This window comes from Ambystoma mexicanum, chromosome 9, assembly GCF_040938575.1.
Source record: "Ambystoma mexicanum isolate Mex_15411 chromosome 9, UKY_AmexF1_1, whole genome shotgun sequence".
NCBI classification, from domain to species: Eukaryota; Metazoa; Chordata; class Amphibia; order Caudata; family Ambystomatidae; genus Ambystoma; species Ambystoma mexicanum.
This window is the reverse complement of record NC_090931.1, coordinates 244,076,910-244,093,340: the sequence shown is the minus strand read 5'-3', so window position 1 is coordinate 244,093,340 and position 16,431 is coordinate 244,076,910. Positions and strand designations below refer to the sequence as shown.

Sequence of the window (16,431 nt, the reverse complement as noted above, 5' to 3'; positions counted from 1 at the left end):
TCACTATTTTTGAGATTAGGCTATTTCTCTATCCTCTTTAGAAATCCCCATTATGCCATTTAAGCATAAATACAACAAATCATCCTGATGATCCACTGTAGAAACAGTGGGAAACACGTGTAGAGGTTTGAAATCAATAGAGTAATGCCTACATTGGGAATCACTCTGCTGGAAGAGGTTTGAGAACAATAGAAAAACAACCTAATTCAGAACTACTTTAATGGAACCACAAAGGACAATATCTGAGAAACAACTAAAATTGAATCATAAATCTCACTGAATTTAAGTGACATTTGAGACCCAAAGAACTCTAAACCATTGAGAATCGCCCAAAGAAGATAAAGAAAAATCAAGACCACTTTGGTTAAACCCAAAGCAAACTAAAATAAAACTTTCTATAGTCGCCCTACAAGTTTGTAACCACTTTATTTATCAAACTTTATAGCTGGCACATACTGGATGACCAAACCAAGTAACACTATTTTGATAGATTCTTTATACCTCGCTCGGGCGGTGATAATGTCAGCTCTTTTAGGGGAGGATTGTTTTAGCACAAGTAAATTACATTTATACCTTCTACATTCGTCATTGAAGCAGCCCCGCTCCTTCCTGGACTCACGGGGCTTATAAGTACCCATAACGGGAGTTTGAGATCGATGCAATGATTTGTGTATAGGTAAGAAATATGTCTTCAGGCACGTTGTACCAGGGAACTAATAGTGTTTTTTTCTTGAGTTGTGAAACGGTGTGAAAACTGTTTCTCAGCTCGAGGGAAAAACAAAAAAGAAAACGGCTACCATGTATCGGGGAGAAGGGCATGTAGTTGCTTCTCCCTTTCCATGGTGGCCATTAAAAAGATGTGTATTAACTGGTAAGAATATGTGTATTTGTTGATTTTGTAAAAGTTCAAATATGAACTATTTACAAATAAATAAATAAAATAAATTAAAACGATATAAAAAAGGTAAACAAAGATAATGGCCATGGAAAGGAAATTGGAGGGACACAGCGCTCAGAGAATTCCTAGCAGGTAGGTCTTTGTCGCACTGGTAGGGACCAGACGAGGGCCAATCAGATAGTTTGTAACCTCGCCGGGTACTAACGTACGTTAATGTTTCTAATTCGGGAAGGAATGTTAAAATATATCTTCCTTCCTCTTTTAAAAGTTGATGGAACGTTTCTGTGTTTTGGAAGCAAATTCAGTAAATACGTGAAAGCAATGAAAGGTCTTTCTTTCTTTCTTTCTTTCTTTCTTTCTTTCTTTCTTTCTTTCTTTCTTTCTTTCTTTCTTTCTTTCTTTCTTTCTCTGGTAATGCCCTGGAAGAGGGAAAGAAAGAAAGAAAGAAAGAAAGAAAGAAAGAAAGAAAGAAAGAAAGAAAGAAAGAAAGAAAGAAAGAAAGAAAGAAAGAAAGAAAGAAAGAAGGAAAGAAAGAAACGGGCTGAGGCTCTTGGCCAGAGATTTTGTCCCCAGTGTGGACTTCATGCGGCCCCTCGGCCACTTGTCACTATGGGGGTCATTACGAATTTGGAGTTAGCCATGGTGCTATTAGCACCACGGCTGCCTCTAAAACCGTGCCCGGGTAGTCAGAATGGTGACTTACCGGGTCATTCCAACCTTGGAGGACCCGGTAAATCCCCATTCTGAAAACCATTCCCCATTCCCATTCGAGCCCCCATAAGGCTCAATGGGAATGGGGAAGGAGGTAATAATGGGCCCGCAAATAGCGGGCCTGTTATGAGCTCCCTGGTCCCTTAGCGGCTCCCGCTAAGGGCGCTGGTAAAACCAGCCGGTCTTAGTGGGACCCGCTAAGGGACCTTGGAATGCGGCGGTAGAGGTTTACGGCACCGACATCCTTACCAGTGCCGTTAACCCCTTACCACAAACCTCGTAATGAGGCCCATATGTCATGGTATCTTTTGTGGTGTGTTTTTGTGTGTGTGTCTTGTGAACTAATTTCAGCAAACGTATGTCTGTGCAACATAAATGCAGTGACACATCAGTTTTATCATTATGCAATACAGGGCAAAGTTTGCATCCCATCCAGTTTTTACCCAACACTAAATAATGGTTTGCTCGAATGCGGCATGAGGAGTCTTTATACCCCCTACAGATCCTAGGTGCCCTCCTCTGAGCACATGCCATAAATAATCCTGTGGGCCTTTACTTAGGAAGTCTTCCTTCTGAACAGGTAATGAGGCCCATATGTCATGGTATCTTTTGTGGTGTGCTTTTGTGTGTGTGTCTTGTGAACTAATTTCAGCAAACGTATGTCTGTGCAACATAAATGCAGTGACACATCAGTTTTATCATTATGCAATACAGGGCAAAGTTTGCATCCCATCCAGTTTTTACCCAACACTAAATAATGGTTTGCTCGAATGCGGCATGAGGAGTCTTTATACCCCCTACAGATCCTAGGTGCCCTCCTCTGAGCACATGCCATAAATAATCCTGTGGGCCTTTACTTAGGAAGCTTTCCTTCTGAACAGGCTAAAAACATGTTTTACACCACGCTTTACAAGATGCACATGTATTTACTAGCCTGTGGAATGCAGGGAGATCCCATCACAGCTGCAGGGCATCGAATCTTCAGCAGGCATGCATCCTGTGACTGTATCTCTCTCTCCATGCTGCCATAGATCAGCTGCAAAGACCGCCCCGGGCAAGTCCTGGCACACGCGGACATACTGCAGCCACCACCCTTAGGCCACCCACTGTTTTGAGTAATCAGTGTTTCCATCCCACCATCAGGGTTTCTAGAACTAAGTCTAAAGATTTAGATGTTTGAACTTTTTTTCGTCATTCACTCCACACAACCCTACTTCTCTACATCCAGTATCCATCCCGGGTACGTCTGTTACACACACAACCTAACTGGGGCGCACTTGCCGTGTCCCCCCATGCAGAGTTTTCTGCTAAATCCCAGATGAGTTTACAGTTCATAATCCCATCAATATCTCCATGGATACTACATTGATTGATTCATTGATTATTTCACTGGCAAACCATGTTTTATAAAGTTATACATTGGGGTTTCATCACTCTCTATCCCTTAGCTTGCCCAGTAAGGATTGGCGATGATTTAGTAACTACTAAGTGTACTCTTGTTTGTTGCCGCGTGGTTGAAGTGGATATAGCAAAGCTAACCTGAACACTTCATGGGAACTGGTTGGAAGTATGCACAGTTCATTGGCACACCAGCCAGTGCGCTTCCAGGTGGGCTCCGCTCTTCGGCAGAACACGGAGTGGTGAAGGGAAGGTGCTCTCGATAGTGAGCAGGCATCACACGCACTAAGAAATTGAATTTGGAGACATTTTACTATATGTTCACATTGGACAACTTTTTACACTGGCCATTTTGCACATACATGGTTTACCCTTTGGGAATCCATTTACAAAGTTGGCAAGTCCAGGGCTCTGGATAGGGAAGGGTGTCCCTGTGTGATGTGGTAAGCACACCAATACTCACTTCAGCTTGATTTTCAGAATAGTTCTGGAAAATATATCCACTATTGAAATGTGCACTAGAACGACTATATGCACAGTGTGTGTCTGCGTGTCTGTGAACAGTTATTTTTCTATCAACTCTACAATGTCCAATGCTGTGTGTGTGTGTTTGTGTGCGTGTGTGCGTCTGTGTGTGTGTGAACACTTATCTTTCTATCAACTCTACAATGTCCAATGGTGTGTGTGTTTGTGTGCGTGTGTGCGTCTGTGTGTGTGAACACTTATTTTTCTATCAACTCTACAATGTCCGTGTGTGTGTGTGCGTCTGTGTGTGTGTGAACACTTATCTTTCTATCAACTCTACAATGTCTGATGGTGTGTGTGTGTTTGTGCGTGCTTATTCAGAGTATTTACTACAGTACCCATTGGTATGTCCATATACAACTCTTTTCAGCATCTAACAGTGTTTATGTGTATGTGTGTGCGTATTTAGAATATTTCCGACACTACCCATTGGTAAGCACACTTTTTCAGCATCTGGCAGTGTGTGTGTGTGTGTGTGTGTGTGTGTGTGCTTATTCTGAGTATTTTCTACACTACCCATTGGTAAGCATATGTGCAACACTTCAACATCTGACAGCAGGTGTGTGTGCGTGAGGGAGGAGTGTGTTAACGTGTGTGCGTGCATTTGTGTGAACACCTTTCTATCATATCCAATTCTCAGCGTACTTTATGTTCATCGCTATAATATCCAATAGTGTGTCAGAGCTTTTTTCTACAAAATTCGATGGTGAGCTTATGTTTAACTCTGCAATATCTGACAGTGTTGTGTGTGTGTATGTACGCACGTGTTCATAGTTTTCTGTATGGCATCAGTGAGTCTATGCACAGCTGCCCTCTTTGCATTTTTGGTCTGTGCACCACTTTCCACGATTGCAGGCACTGGATGCTTGCACAACCTTACGTGAGCATGTGTGTGTGGGTGAAGAGACCATGCACTTTATAGTAAGTCAACCGGTTCCAATGTCATCTTCAAGCCCACTGAAACCTCGTTGATTGACTGACCGGGAGGATGTTATCAGCCGGGCCAGTGTAAGGCTCTTCGCCACAGGCATTGACACAATGCAGTGAATCGCAGTCAAGTGACCATGGTGCTTAGAACGATCCACCTAGGCTACTAGAGCTGTCCCGCGCACGCACTGCAACCCCCTCTCTGATGTATTCCCGCAGTGCCGCGCCTTCTGGTGGTGACAGAGCCACATTGTCAGGTAGCTAATGTGGATAATTTCCTGGAAATCCTAATTTCAGACACAGATGGGTTTCTACAGCAACCGCAGCGGCTGATATGGCACCTTTCTCAGCAATGGCAGATGAGTCATTACATTCTATATTTAATGTGTTGGCAGCCTTAGTCCTTTTTTTTAAAATTGATGTCAGGCTATAGCTCCATGCCGAGGACTGGAAATTAGACTTCAAAAGCCAGTTAGTAACAAGGGATCAGAAATAATTCCTTCTGGGAAAAGTACAAGTTACCAAAAAAAAAAAAAAAATCTGCATAACTTGTAAAATAATCCAAAAAAAACATCTACTTTCCTTCAGGTCTGCCACCTTTGTTTCATTAAACTTAAATGCTGGAGTGGGCGGAGCCTACAATGATTCCTTATGGTAATTTAGAAGGAACGTAGCCAACTTTTGCCGTTAAGGAGGGTAGTTTGAGGTGTGGAATAAAGTTGGAATAGGGAGATTGTAGGCCATGCCAGCAGTGTTCCTCCATTAGGCCAACATGGCAGCATCAAGCTTTTTGAACTTGAGTTGGGGGCATCTGGGGCTCATGGGTCTGTTCCTTGGCTGGGCAGGGCTCGGCGGCACGTGCGTTGTCTTTTCCTCCACAGCTTGGCTTTAGTCTATGAATTTTCTGGTCATCAACCCAACCGGTTGCCCACGTGGCAGGAACCTGGAGAGAACACCCCTGAATAGGAACCAGTGAAAATGTGAACGTGTTCAGAACATGGGAAGATTGCTCATGTCAACAGCACTGCTTGAAAATGGTCTGGCGAGATGAGCCTCAAACAAATCAAGAAAATAACAAGATAAGTCCGGAAAAGGGGGGACTAATGCAAGACACTTCCAGGTTCAAAACTTTCAAATGGAAAATAGGCAACATAAAAGATTTATTTTAAAACCTAGGTTACGTGGACATTGATAATGGGATCTGCTTCAAGAAGGGACATGTTTCTGCCGTAATGATTGCAAAACAGAACGCATGCTCACCTAAGAATGATATCATTAAGGCAACCTCACTTTCTGTCAGTTGCAGCTTCTCAGATCTTGGGGGTAACACACTCATACCACTAAGGGAGAGGCCACATGCTGTGTCTTCCTGGGTGTGGAGAAGGGGAAGTGCTTGGAGAAGCTGCCCCTGTAGAGTGACAGTTCAGGTTTAGTATCTTGAAGCATTTCTATTGCACTGAATCAATATGACCTTTTTCACCAAAGGCCCCCTAACATCTGGAGATGCCAGTGGTAGCATATTGGCCCCCTCCAGCGCCGTGATTGCAGTTTCTGTGAAGTTGCTTATCTCCCCCCTTTGAAGACTCAGGAAAGTTCCCTGTGATACCAAAATGAAGGCACGGCTATAAATCAACATGACGGACAGCGATGTTTCACTTTCTCGTTCGTCCTGCTTTATTTCGACCAATAAGTCATAAAAGCCATACAATACATATAACACAAGAAATACAATTGATTCTTATAAAATACAATGTGATTGAGCAAAAAAACGATAACATTCTGTGTATTGCATGGTCTGTCGAGGGAATCACTGCATGCCATCCAGCTGAAGATGCTGTTATTGTTTTGTCCTCCTCTGTCCCCCTTCCTTGTCTTGTCGCGCCTAGAAACACTTGTACAGGCGCGTTAAAAATTGACCTATCATATCATTCAAATGTAAGGAGGCATGTGAAGATTTCATGCTGTATGTACAGTAATGCCAAAGATCTTTGTGTAGGCATGTTTTTTGGGCTGGTATTCCAGAGATGAGAGACTAGACTCTGAGTTGCAATCCCCTGAGATGTTTGCCACACTTCATGAGATGAATGGTAATAGCTGATCGACAGATTGGCACCAAAGCCTGAAACATGGCACCATGTCATTTGTCACATTTAGGTCATGATTTCCCTTCTGGGGGGAAAAAGCTGGCCAGAATTGATATGAAAGGTCATTTATAACGCGCTTAATACCCAGAGGTTTCTAAGCGCGGACCTGGGGATCGAACCTGTGTTGCTCCGTGCCAACAAAAATTGCATCGCTTGAGTTCATGTTTGAATTCCTTTGCATTTCTCTCGTTGGAGTGAGTAGCAGGTCGAACATGTCTGCCTGGCTGATTATGTTCTTATCCAAGGATTCTTATTATAGCAAATAGCACTTTGAGTAACATGTATTGCTGCAAAACATTTTCTCATAACCAGACATTGCAAACATTGCATATAAACATCATTCAATATCTTACATATGAAGAAAACCCACCAAGAGAACCTCTTAATTTACTCCCAAATGAATGTGGACATTAGTGGCTACCTTTTAAATTTCTATTTCCACAATAGAGTTCTTCCAGACCTGATCTTCCCCCGTAGTGTTACATTTCCCAATGTCCTACTCTCATTTGGGCTGGAGTATGGAAACATTGCCTAAATCAGGTTTGTCGCTCCCCTACTTTGCAGACGTCAAAGAATCCAGAACATTGCTGCTCATCTACGACATCTCAGGAGAGTCACAATATCACTCCAGATCTACACCCCATCCACTGACTGCTCACTCCCAAATGTATCATCACCAAATCCTTCATTGCACCTCCTACAACATGTCACTCTGCAGAAACCTTACAGTCCAACCCAGCACCCTCGTCTTTAAGACATCTCACACGGGCAGGCATACTTTGAAGGCAATGTCCTGAACTCTCTGGAATTACCTTCACCTAAGCTTCAAACATATTTCCAATCACTTCCTCTGTTGCATTCTGAATGCATTCTTCCAGTGAATCTGATTTCTCTAACCTCTGCTCCCATTAATAGCAGCTAGAGGTCACCCAAACAGTGAGCCTCTAAACGCTCAAATCAAATTATAATATTACACGTTTTTCTTCTCCAAATGTCCGTCAATTGAAACTTTTAACTGTGTCATTCCTATGGATGTCTTTTCCACAGTTTCATCTTCATGCAGTCAGTTGACTAATCCAGTGCCTGCCTGACGTTTTCCTACATCCAACATTTGTGGGCATGGGTTTTCATATAAGGCAAACTGATTAGATGTAATATAATCCAAAGTTCTTACGGCTGCATTGTTGCCTACTAATTGAACTCCAGCCAAGCTCCTATTGTCAATTTCAATTTAAAGTCCATTGACAAACATAGCAGCGACATGTCTTACGCTTGTAAAACATTCAGTTTCGTTCCCAGGTCATATTTGCTGAGTGGGTCAATAGAGCATGTGTCAATAAGAAGAAGTGGCACCCAGGCTACTGGCATCAGCTGCACAGATTGGGGGTCTTCCTCCCAATCAGGAGAATGGGCCGCATTATGCAAATGGGGGGAATACTTTCACTAGTTATAGGAGGTCTACACCAGTGGTAGCAGCCCAGCATGAATTCCACCTGGGGCAAATAAAACTAGACCTTAAGAACATGCTCCACTGATTTACCATCAGTGGAAACATGCCCAGCAGTCCCAGCACAGAAAAATAGAACCTCAAAAAACAGTGACAATTACAACTGGAAATAAGCTGAGCTCTGAGCTGGTCTTAAACATGGGGGGTCATTACAAGCTGGGCGGTAAGGGATACCGGGCACCGGTAAGGAGACCGGTGCCGGTAATCCCATACCACCCTATTTCAAGGACCCTTGGTGGGGACCGTAAGGAACGTGTGGTCTGACCACACATCCCTGACGGGTCCCGCTAAGGGACCAGGGTGCTAATAACGGGCTTGCAAGTCGCGAGCCCGTTATTAGCGCCCTCCCCATTCCCATTGAGAACTATGGGGGCTCAAATGGGAACGGGGAATGGTCTGTTCAATGGGGATTTACCGGTCCCGCCAGGGTCGGACTACACCGATAAGTCCCCATTGAAAGAGACCGGACACGGGCACGGTATGGGAGGCAGCCATGGAGCTAATAGAACCATGGCTACCGCCCATCTCGTAATGAGGCCCATGGTCTCCTCAGTTTGCAGCTGCAGTAGCAGTTCAGGTGTGACGGTAATGTCATACATTCCCGTGAGAAGGTTTGAACTCATCATGCTTTCAAGGTATACCTCTCTTGACGTGACCTATCAAATCATATCACCACTGAAGGCGTGTACATGTAAACAGCCCCTTCACTTCGGATGCATGTGAGTGGATCACACCTGCATGACTAGAGCAAAGCCCCTTTAATGCCCGGAGGTAAATGCAGGAAAGCAAGGGAGCTGGGCAAGGAACCATACAAGCGGATGACTCCCAGAAGAGCCTTAGCCTGTGCTCTGTCTTCACGCCACCACTGGAGTCCCCAAAAGGAAGCGTACAGGGTAAGGAGGGGTGTCAGGAGACCAGACTCAGGGTATTGAACTCAGAACCTTACTGAGTGACCCCAGCCCTTACTTACGAGTGCCCTTGGACCTCTCCTCCCAGCTATCCCACATGCGGGACACTGTGTTGAAGGGCATTTTGGGATTTTAGGGGTTTTCACATGCCTAGGGCCCACACACCCAGCAGGGACCTTTTCGTGCACTGGCCCGCCCTCTGTTTGCTGAACCGTGCCTTCTTCAGGCGGTGGAGCATGCGGCAGGATCTGCAAGTGCCTGGAAGCAGCTGCTAGGCAGGGTGCTGGTGTAATGAGACATTGAGCACACCTTTAAGCGCTAGATAACACCTGTGATTGAAGAGCACTGGATTGCAGCAAGCTTTCAGATGTGCCGCTTACAACTGCACCTCACTAGCGGTGTCCAGGTCAGGGGCTCACTAGAGATGTGCAGACCTGGATAATAAGTGTCCATGACATGTGCATAACTAGACCACATCATCAACGGAGGAGTATGGAAGTTAATCAGTCCTTCGTGTCAGGTGTGCATACCTCACACCGTCCATTGAGACACGCATCATGAGCTCGCAACTTCACTACACGTCAACATTCTTTTTCTATGCACTGAGGTTTAGGCACATGTTTCCTAGGCATCATGTACCACCAATCATCTACCATGCCTCATCCTTGTGACCTGTATTAATTGGCTTACACCATTAATGAAATGAGTACCTGTGCCAGGGGTTTTGTGGCATCTGGTGTGGGCCTTACCACATGGTATGGCTTGCTGCCGATCATGGTCTAATGGTCCGCGCATCGTCCTCCTACCACTGTCTCTCTCTCTGCCTTCCACCCCTTGATCTATTCCTTTGCCACCGGCCTCCCCATACTCAGGCCTCGAGAGAGAATCTTCCTCACAGCATCCTCCCTGACCCTTCCCCTCAGAATAGTGTTCCGCCGCATTCTTCCTTTTCCCACCGGCTCTGTTCTGGCATTGCCTTGCTACTGGTCTGCCCTCCCTTATGCCTTATGCTAGCCGGCTCCCGCTGTTGCGTGCCCATGCTCTTCTTAGTCCCCCCAAGACAAAACTGCTCCCTAGCATTTGTCCTGGCGTACACATAGCTGTCGGCACCTCAGATGTGGGGTTTACTGGGTGTAATGGTGTATTGGACCCTCGCTAACACCCTCTTGTCTTAGGCCTCTAACTTGAACCTCAGGCCATTACTAGGCGGTAAAGCCTGCATCGTCTCTGCGTATTGCTTATGTAAGGTGAAGCTGCATGTGTGTATGAGTGTGAGTTACGCACATCTGATGTCATACTGTGTCGGATAAGCTGCACTTCTGATTGGAAGACACATTCTATAGCAGTCAAGATCTGCAACTCGCGGACATCCATTTCCCTATCACCAATGAATGCTGGCCTTTAACTAGCTCCCTAATGATGGGCTGCTGAAGGAGCTGATGGATAGGAGCTCCATTAGCTCGAGCCACAAGGCACAAGTGGGGATAAACACAGATCTTTCACCAAGGGCTATGTAAAGCGCTGGAACGATACATTAATAGACAGAAAGATAAAGATGAGGAGCCTTAGGGGAAGCGACTGCGCGGATGAATCATGTCTCCCATGGACCATGGATGCATTATTCAAGACTGCCTGGTAGCAGGTGAAAGAATGAGCAGAAGAGATGACAATAAAGCTCAGTAGGTAGGGTGGTGGCAGCAGCAGAAAACACAGGCCCGGGATAACCCGGAGTGTTTGCCGCCTTCTTTTGGCTGAATTTAAAATAAACATCAAAACATATAGAAGAGTTCCAGTCCTTGAGGAAAGTGTAAGATTACTGAACAGGCTGGATCTTCTTACTGGCAAACAGGCCTAGAGAAATGCTATTTGTGTGCCAATAGTCCTGCTACGGTTGTCATATAGATGCTTAACATGGTCATCCAAAATAAAAGCTTCCTTTAGTACTCCAAATATATTTTGGTGAGGAGGTACCCCTTAGGGGTTTGGTGTCTCTGTTTATTAGTGATAGGTCTGCGCGTGTCAGTATTCTACCTATCCCCGATGCCTCTGGTTTCATTGTGAACCCACCATGTCCTTGTCTAATGCTATTCCCCTGGGGTGGGTCAGACTAGGGCCACAGACACCAGAGCCGATCCAATGGGTATTGGCGATATGTTGACCTTATAAACCTTTCTAATGTGAGAAGGACAATGCAAAGTCACCATATACTATCAGAAGCACCACCTAGCAAGTTCCGAATATGATGTAACCAGGAGCTAGCTTTTAGTTCCTATTTTAGCGGAAATTCAACAATTTATGCACATCAGTACTGCCCTTGTGTACACTGGGGCTATTACACATTTAGGCTTTCACGGTAAGAAAAAACCATCATTCTGGGTATGATCACGGGAAAAGAATTGAATGGCGATGCAAATAATCATCATGTACAGAACTAGAGACTTATCGGTATCCAACCAAAACCTCCTGTGGGAAATATCTTGTTAAACAGTATCCCCACAGTAATGCCATCAGTGATGAAGTTGCCATGGCAATAATATCGACATGGAAAAATATGCCAAAGCCAAATGTTCACATCCACCTCGACCAAGCACTTATCCATAATATGGTAGGGGTGAAATTTGAGTATCACATTGGTCCGGCTGTGGGACATGTCCAATGTGCTTGTAAGCTTGTTGCCTAGCAACATGTGCAATTGCCGATATATTGCTCTGGACATATTTGTGCTGCAGGGATGTAATTTCCGGCTATCTTATTGTCGGGGATATTTGTGGTGGCTAATATCTTCCAAAGAGCCTAGTTGTCTCCTCATCCTGTCCGATACCTGTGAGGATGAGGCGATGATTCTAACAGCTGGGCTCCCTTCTTCACATATGTTTGGTTTGTGATACCAAGGGGTCTTGCAACATCTCCCTTTGAGTGCAAATCGTGCATCTATTCGTACGTTTGGTTGCAAAGAGGTTTGAGTTGTCACCCTGGTGTATCATTTTGAATTCATATCTCCTGTATTATGTGGCTCTGAACCCTTGCATTGGTGACATCACCTCGCGTGTATATGGATATCCCTCGGGCATTCCAAAGTTTTTCTTCTGAAGTAATTAGGTGGTGTCAGCTTTTCTCTAAAATAAGCAGACAGTACATGTTGAGCTTTTTCTATACTCGTGTTGACGTCATGTGAAGTAACGTATTGCTTACTGCCCTTTCACCATCACCACCACCAACCCGATGTAAGGCAATGTGCAATTTCCATCCATCCACCCATTCGTGTCTAAGTGATCTCAGGATAAATCCCTCCATGCGCAGTGTTCCCCCTTTTGGAAACTCTCCCACCCCCATCCAAGAGACGAATTCAATTTCCAGAGAGCCCTGGGGAGTTATCTTCTGCAGTGCCTACTGTCAAGACAAGGCCTCACTCCTTCAGGTCCATCTGACCCCTCTCCCATGCCTACCCGCATGTTCTGCATGAACTGGTCTGACGTCTAAGACCCATCATCTCTACCTTTTTGTGCTCTATATAGTGATATTGTCCAGTTGTTAAATCTTACTGATTAAAAATTTAAATGTGGATTGCCTTCTGTTAATTAATCCCATTATCTAGGCAACGCTCTGCAAATGCACTCTGCGTGTAATGTTTTCCACTGTGAAGTCAAAACTCACGGTGTGGGATCAATACGAATTTGACCGATTCATGGCTGCTCTGGTGACTCTGTTCAGACAAACAATCCTAGAAATCCCTTATTACATAGTGTCCTACACAGCTAGTTTTGTTCCCACCCGCGCAGGCATAGTGGATTACTTAATGTAATGTTACACCCCCTAGGTTTTGACACAAGGCATGAGAAATTGTTGTCCTCCATTACATAATTCTTATGTTCTAGGGGTCATAATATTTAGTTATCACTAATGTCTTGTGGATGTTGAGGCTTTCTTTCCATCACTTGCTCTGCATAGAACAAGGATCCCTCGATGAACTACCCAACCACTTACTGCTACATGAATTCACTGTCTCGATGGCTTAGGTTCCAAAAAAGAGTTTGAAGATCAGCCCTTGCTCCTTCAACTCACTCTCTTCAAAGCACTTTGAAGATGGTTAATTCCAGCCAGCATGAAGCACTTCCCAAACATGATACGAAAAACAGAAGCAATACATTCTATATCAGAGAAGAGAAGGAATATATTAAAATTGATGACACCAATACCTTGTCAACCCTATTGCTAATATGTAGCTTCTAAGGACCCGCTGCCCTATACCAGATCATGCCCAGAGGTTATTCATCTTGCATAGAGACGCTAAACAAATCATGCCTACATTTTATGTTCATTTATTTGGGCACTCTCTGGGCAAAGGCTTATGGGTTGGAATACCCAGTAACAATGTGGAGTTGCTTCTTCAAGGTGATGTGTGAGTGAGAGTGGCAGATGTGGAGTGACTGGTTTTCAATAGTCAAGAGGACGACAAAGAAGGGAGTTGGAGAAGCCATGGCAGCAGAGGCTGGGGTAGGCAATGTTTGAGCAGGCACTGTAGGGAGTGGAGATTGCAATAAGAAAGGTGCAGACATCCCTTATGGGGACAGTAGAAAAGTGAGTGTTGTACCTGAATGTTAACGCATTCATTGGAGATTTTGCAGGATAGGTGAGGCTTCAGAAGGTCTTGTCTTGGAGAGACAGTGAGTGGCCTGGATGGAAGCAGAGCTTTTGAGCAGTAGGAAAATCATTGGATCAGGGCATGAGAATGCAGGTGAATGGTGCAGGAGGCTGGTTGTGAGAGTAGGGACAGTTCAGAAATCTTTGGGACAATAAATAACACCTTTATGAGTAAATGCATACGATGTCTATTTAAAATATGTGTATCTATTTTTTCTTCTTCTTCTTTTAGCAACATCTGATCACATTCCACCCATCATTCGGCGAGGCCCAACCAATCAGACGCTTTCAGTAACCTCGTCCGTGCAGTTCCAGTGTCAGGTGACTGGAAACCCCCTGCCAAGCATTCAGTGGCTAAAGGATGGGCAGAGGATTGTGGGTAGTGATTCAAGAGTGAGTGTCCTAGAAAATGGAACACTGCAGGTCACAAATCTACAGGTAAGAGAGTGAAAGAAACATTTAACGATGCAGGGTTTTTCCTGTTCAGTAGTAAAACAGTTCAGGTTGAATATGAATCGTACAGAATAACTAAGGAGTTCTTTCAGTGCAAACGAGCTGTACACCGCTGCTGCATTGAATGCAAAATTGCATAGCGCTTTGCATTGGCTGATGCATGGAATCTGGCAAAGCCAAGCCATTTCATTGGTTGCTCTGTTGCACCTGGCAAAGCCAGTGCTTCTCATTACTGCTACATTATTATTATTATTAATATTATTATTATTATTATTATTATTTATTATTATTACATTGAATCGGGTACAGTCAGCCCGTTTCTTTGGCTGCTACATTGAATCTGGTGAGGTCATCCACGTCTCATGGGATGCTACATTGAATCTGTCTGAGAATCCAAATAAAAATGTCTTATTTTATTGTTGAATCAGGTTTCTAAATCAGCATCGAGTCGCTATTTCTATAGTTAGAATCATTCCTGGTGCTCACTGAAGCCCTCAACACATTTGTAATGGCAGCGCCGTGGGGTACTGTTGTGACTCTGGAGGATGCACATGTCTGTCTGGCGATCTGACGGCCTCCTCATGTGGAAGGTTTGATGGCAGCAGCTCACACATGTATATTTAATCCCTGTGCTGCAGACGGCTGGGCAGTGCTGCGCTTGATCTGATGAAGCTGCATAAATGTTTTAAGTCGGCGGCTGGATGGAGCAGGCAGGCGCATTAGCAGCCGCCATGTTGCCCTCCTCATGATCCGTACAGTGGGGACGGCCTGTGTCATCCATCTGAAATGAAGGTGCACTGAACTCTTGCTCGGCGCCCACAATGCCCTGTGTTCAGTTAAGGCAAAGCTGATGAGCTCCAAAGAGAGGCACATGTGTCAGATCTGGCTTGACATCTTTCAGAGATGTCCGACTTTTGTGGAAAAGAGCAGCATTTAAAGGGAAACTGCTTGTAGATCGTGACATTATTCTCAGTTGTCATGGATGACAGGCAGTGTAATTTTCCCAGTAGAAAGTTACAATCTTGCAGCTTCCTCTTGGGGAAGACCCAAAATGATCTGGTTACTAGAGAGGCCTGAACCATATGTAGATTGTCCCGGCAACTGGTATAGTATTCCAGAGGTAATATTTCCAGTTTTCTACTCACTGGATCATTAACGTATGTCTCATGGCCCTAGAGAGAAGCGAAAATACAATGGGGGGCATTACGTGTTTTGAGGTATATTCAGTGCCTCCAAAGTCGTGTCTGGGTCCGGGTTCTCTGAATGGGGACTTACCGGGTCATTCCAACCTTGGAGGACCCGGTAAGTCCCCATTCAATAAACCCTTCCCCATTCCAATTCGAGCCCCCATAGGGCTCAATGGGAATGGGGATGGAGCTAATAACGGCCTTGTAAATTGCGGGCCCGTTATTAGCTCCCTGGTCCCTTTGCGGTCCCGCTAAGGACGGCTGGTTTTATTAGCTGGCCTTAGTGTGACCCGCTAAGGGACCTCGGAATGCGGCTGTAAGGGGTTAACGGCACCGGCATCCTTACCGGTGCCATTAACCCCTTACCGCCGCACTCATAATGACCCCCAAAGTTAGCCAAACAAACACTGCATTTATTTGTTGTTGTTGTTTTCTTTGTGAGTAACATGAACAGAGTCTAGGAGAGATGATAAACCTTTCTTAGACTATCTTGAAAAGGGAAACACTGAATATACCTTCCCTCCTGATGGAGCCCCTTACCGGAAGAAGCATCTATGACAAAACGACCACCGATCGTATGAGTTCACACCAGTTCCCGCTGCTCCCATTATGAGCAAGCACCACGAAAAATACCCGGCCAGCTGACCATACAACCAAGCGGTGGTACGTACCCTACCCAAAGTAAGCGAGGAGAGACAAGACCGATCTGGGAACGACTACATGGACCAAATCGACTAACAATACCACAAAAGTCATGCTGCAATTTGTTAGAGACGTCATGATGACACAGATACGTTAGACAGGAAGTCCATGTGCACTACGCACATTTGGGACATTCACTCATCAACCTACACAAAGAATACATGCGTACAGTTCTATGCGATAGAGGGCAGTAACATATAAATACTGTCTGCATGTTTGGTTAGTTTGCCACTTAGGCTGCTATAGCACAGTAGAAACGCAAGATGCCAGAAGAGCTTGTGTACATGCTTGCAGATGCTACTTGCTACTAACCCTATGGAAGGACAGGAGCACTCGAGAGACCTGACCGACCATGACACATCTTCAGAGCCAAAGAAGGCCTCAGGAAAATCCAGCAAGCCAGAATCGTCTCACAGAAATCTCAAGCATT

At 44.8% G+C, this 16,431-nt stretch overlaps 1 protein-coding gene across 2 annotated transcripts in view; it reads left to right on the top strand.

The window, feature by feature from the left end:
• ROBO3 (roundabout guidance receptor 3) overlaps positions 1–16,431 on the top strand; it is a 468,117-nt gene that overhangs the window by 299,609 nt on the left and 152,077 nt on the right. For both annotated transcript variants that reach the window (XM_069614542.1, XM_069614541.1), the window contains exon 9: positions 13,892–14,097. In XM_069614542.1, the coding sequence (XP_069470643.1) occupies positions 13,892–14,097 (206 nt within the window). The remainder of the gene's footprint in view (positions 1–13,891; positions 14,098–16,431) is intronic.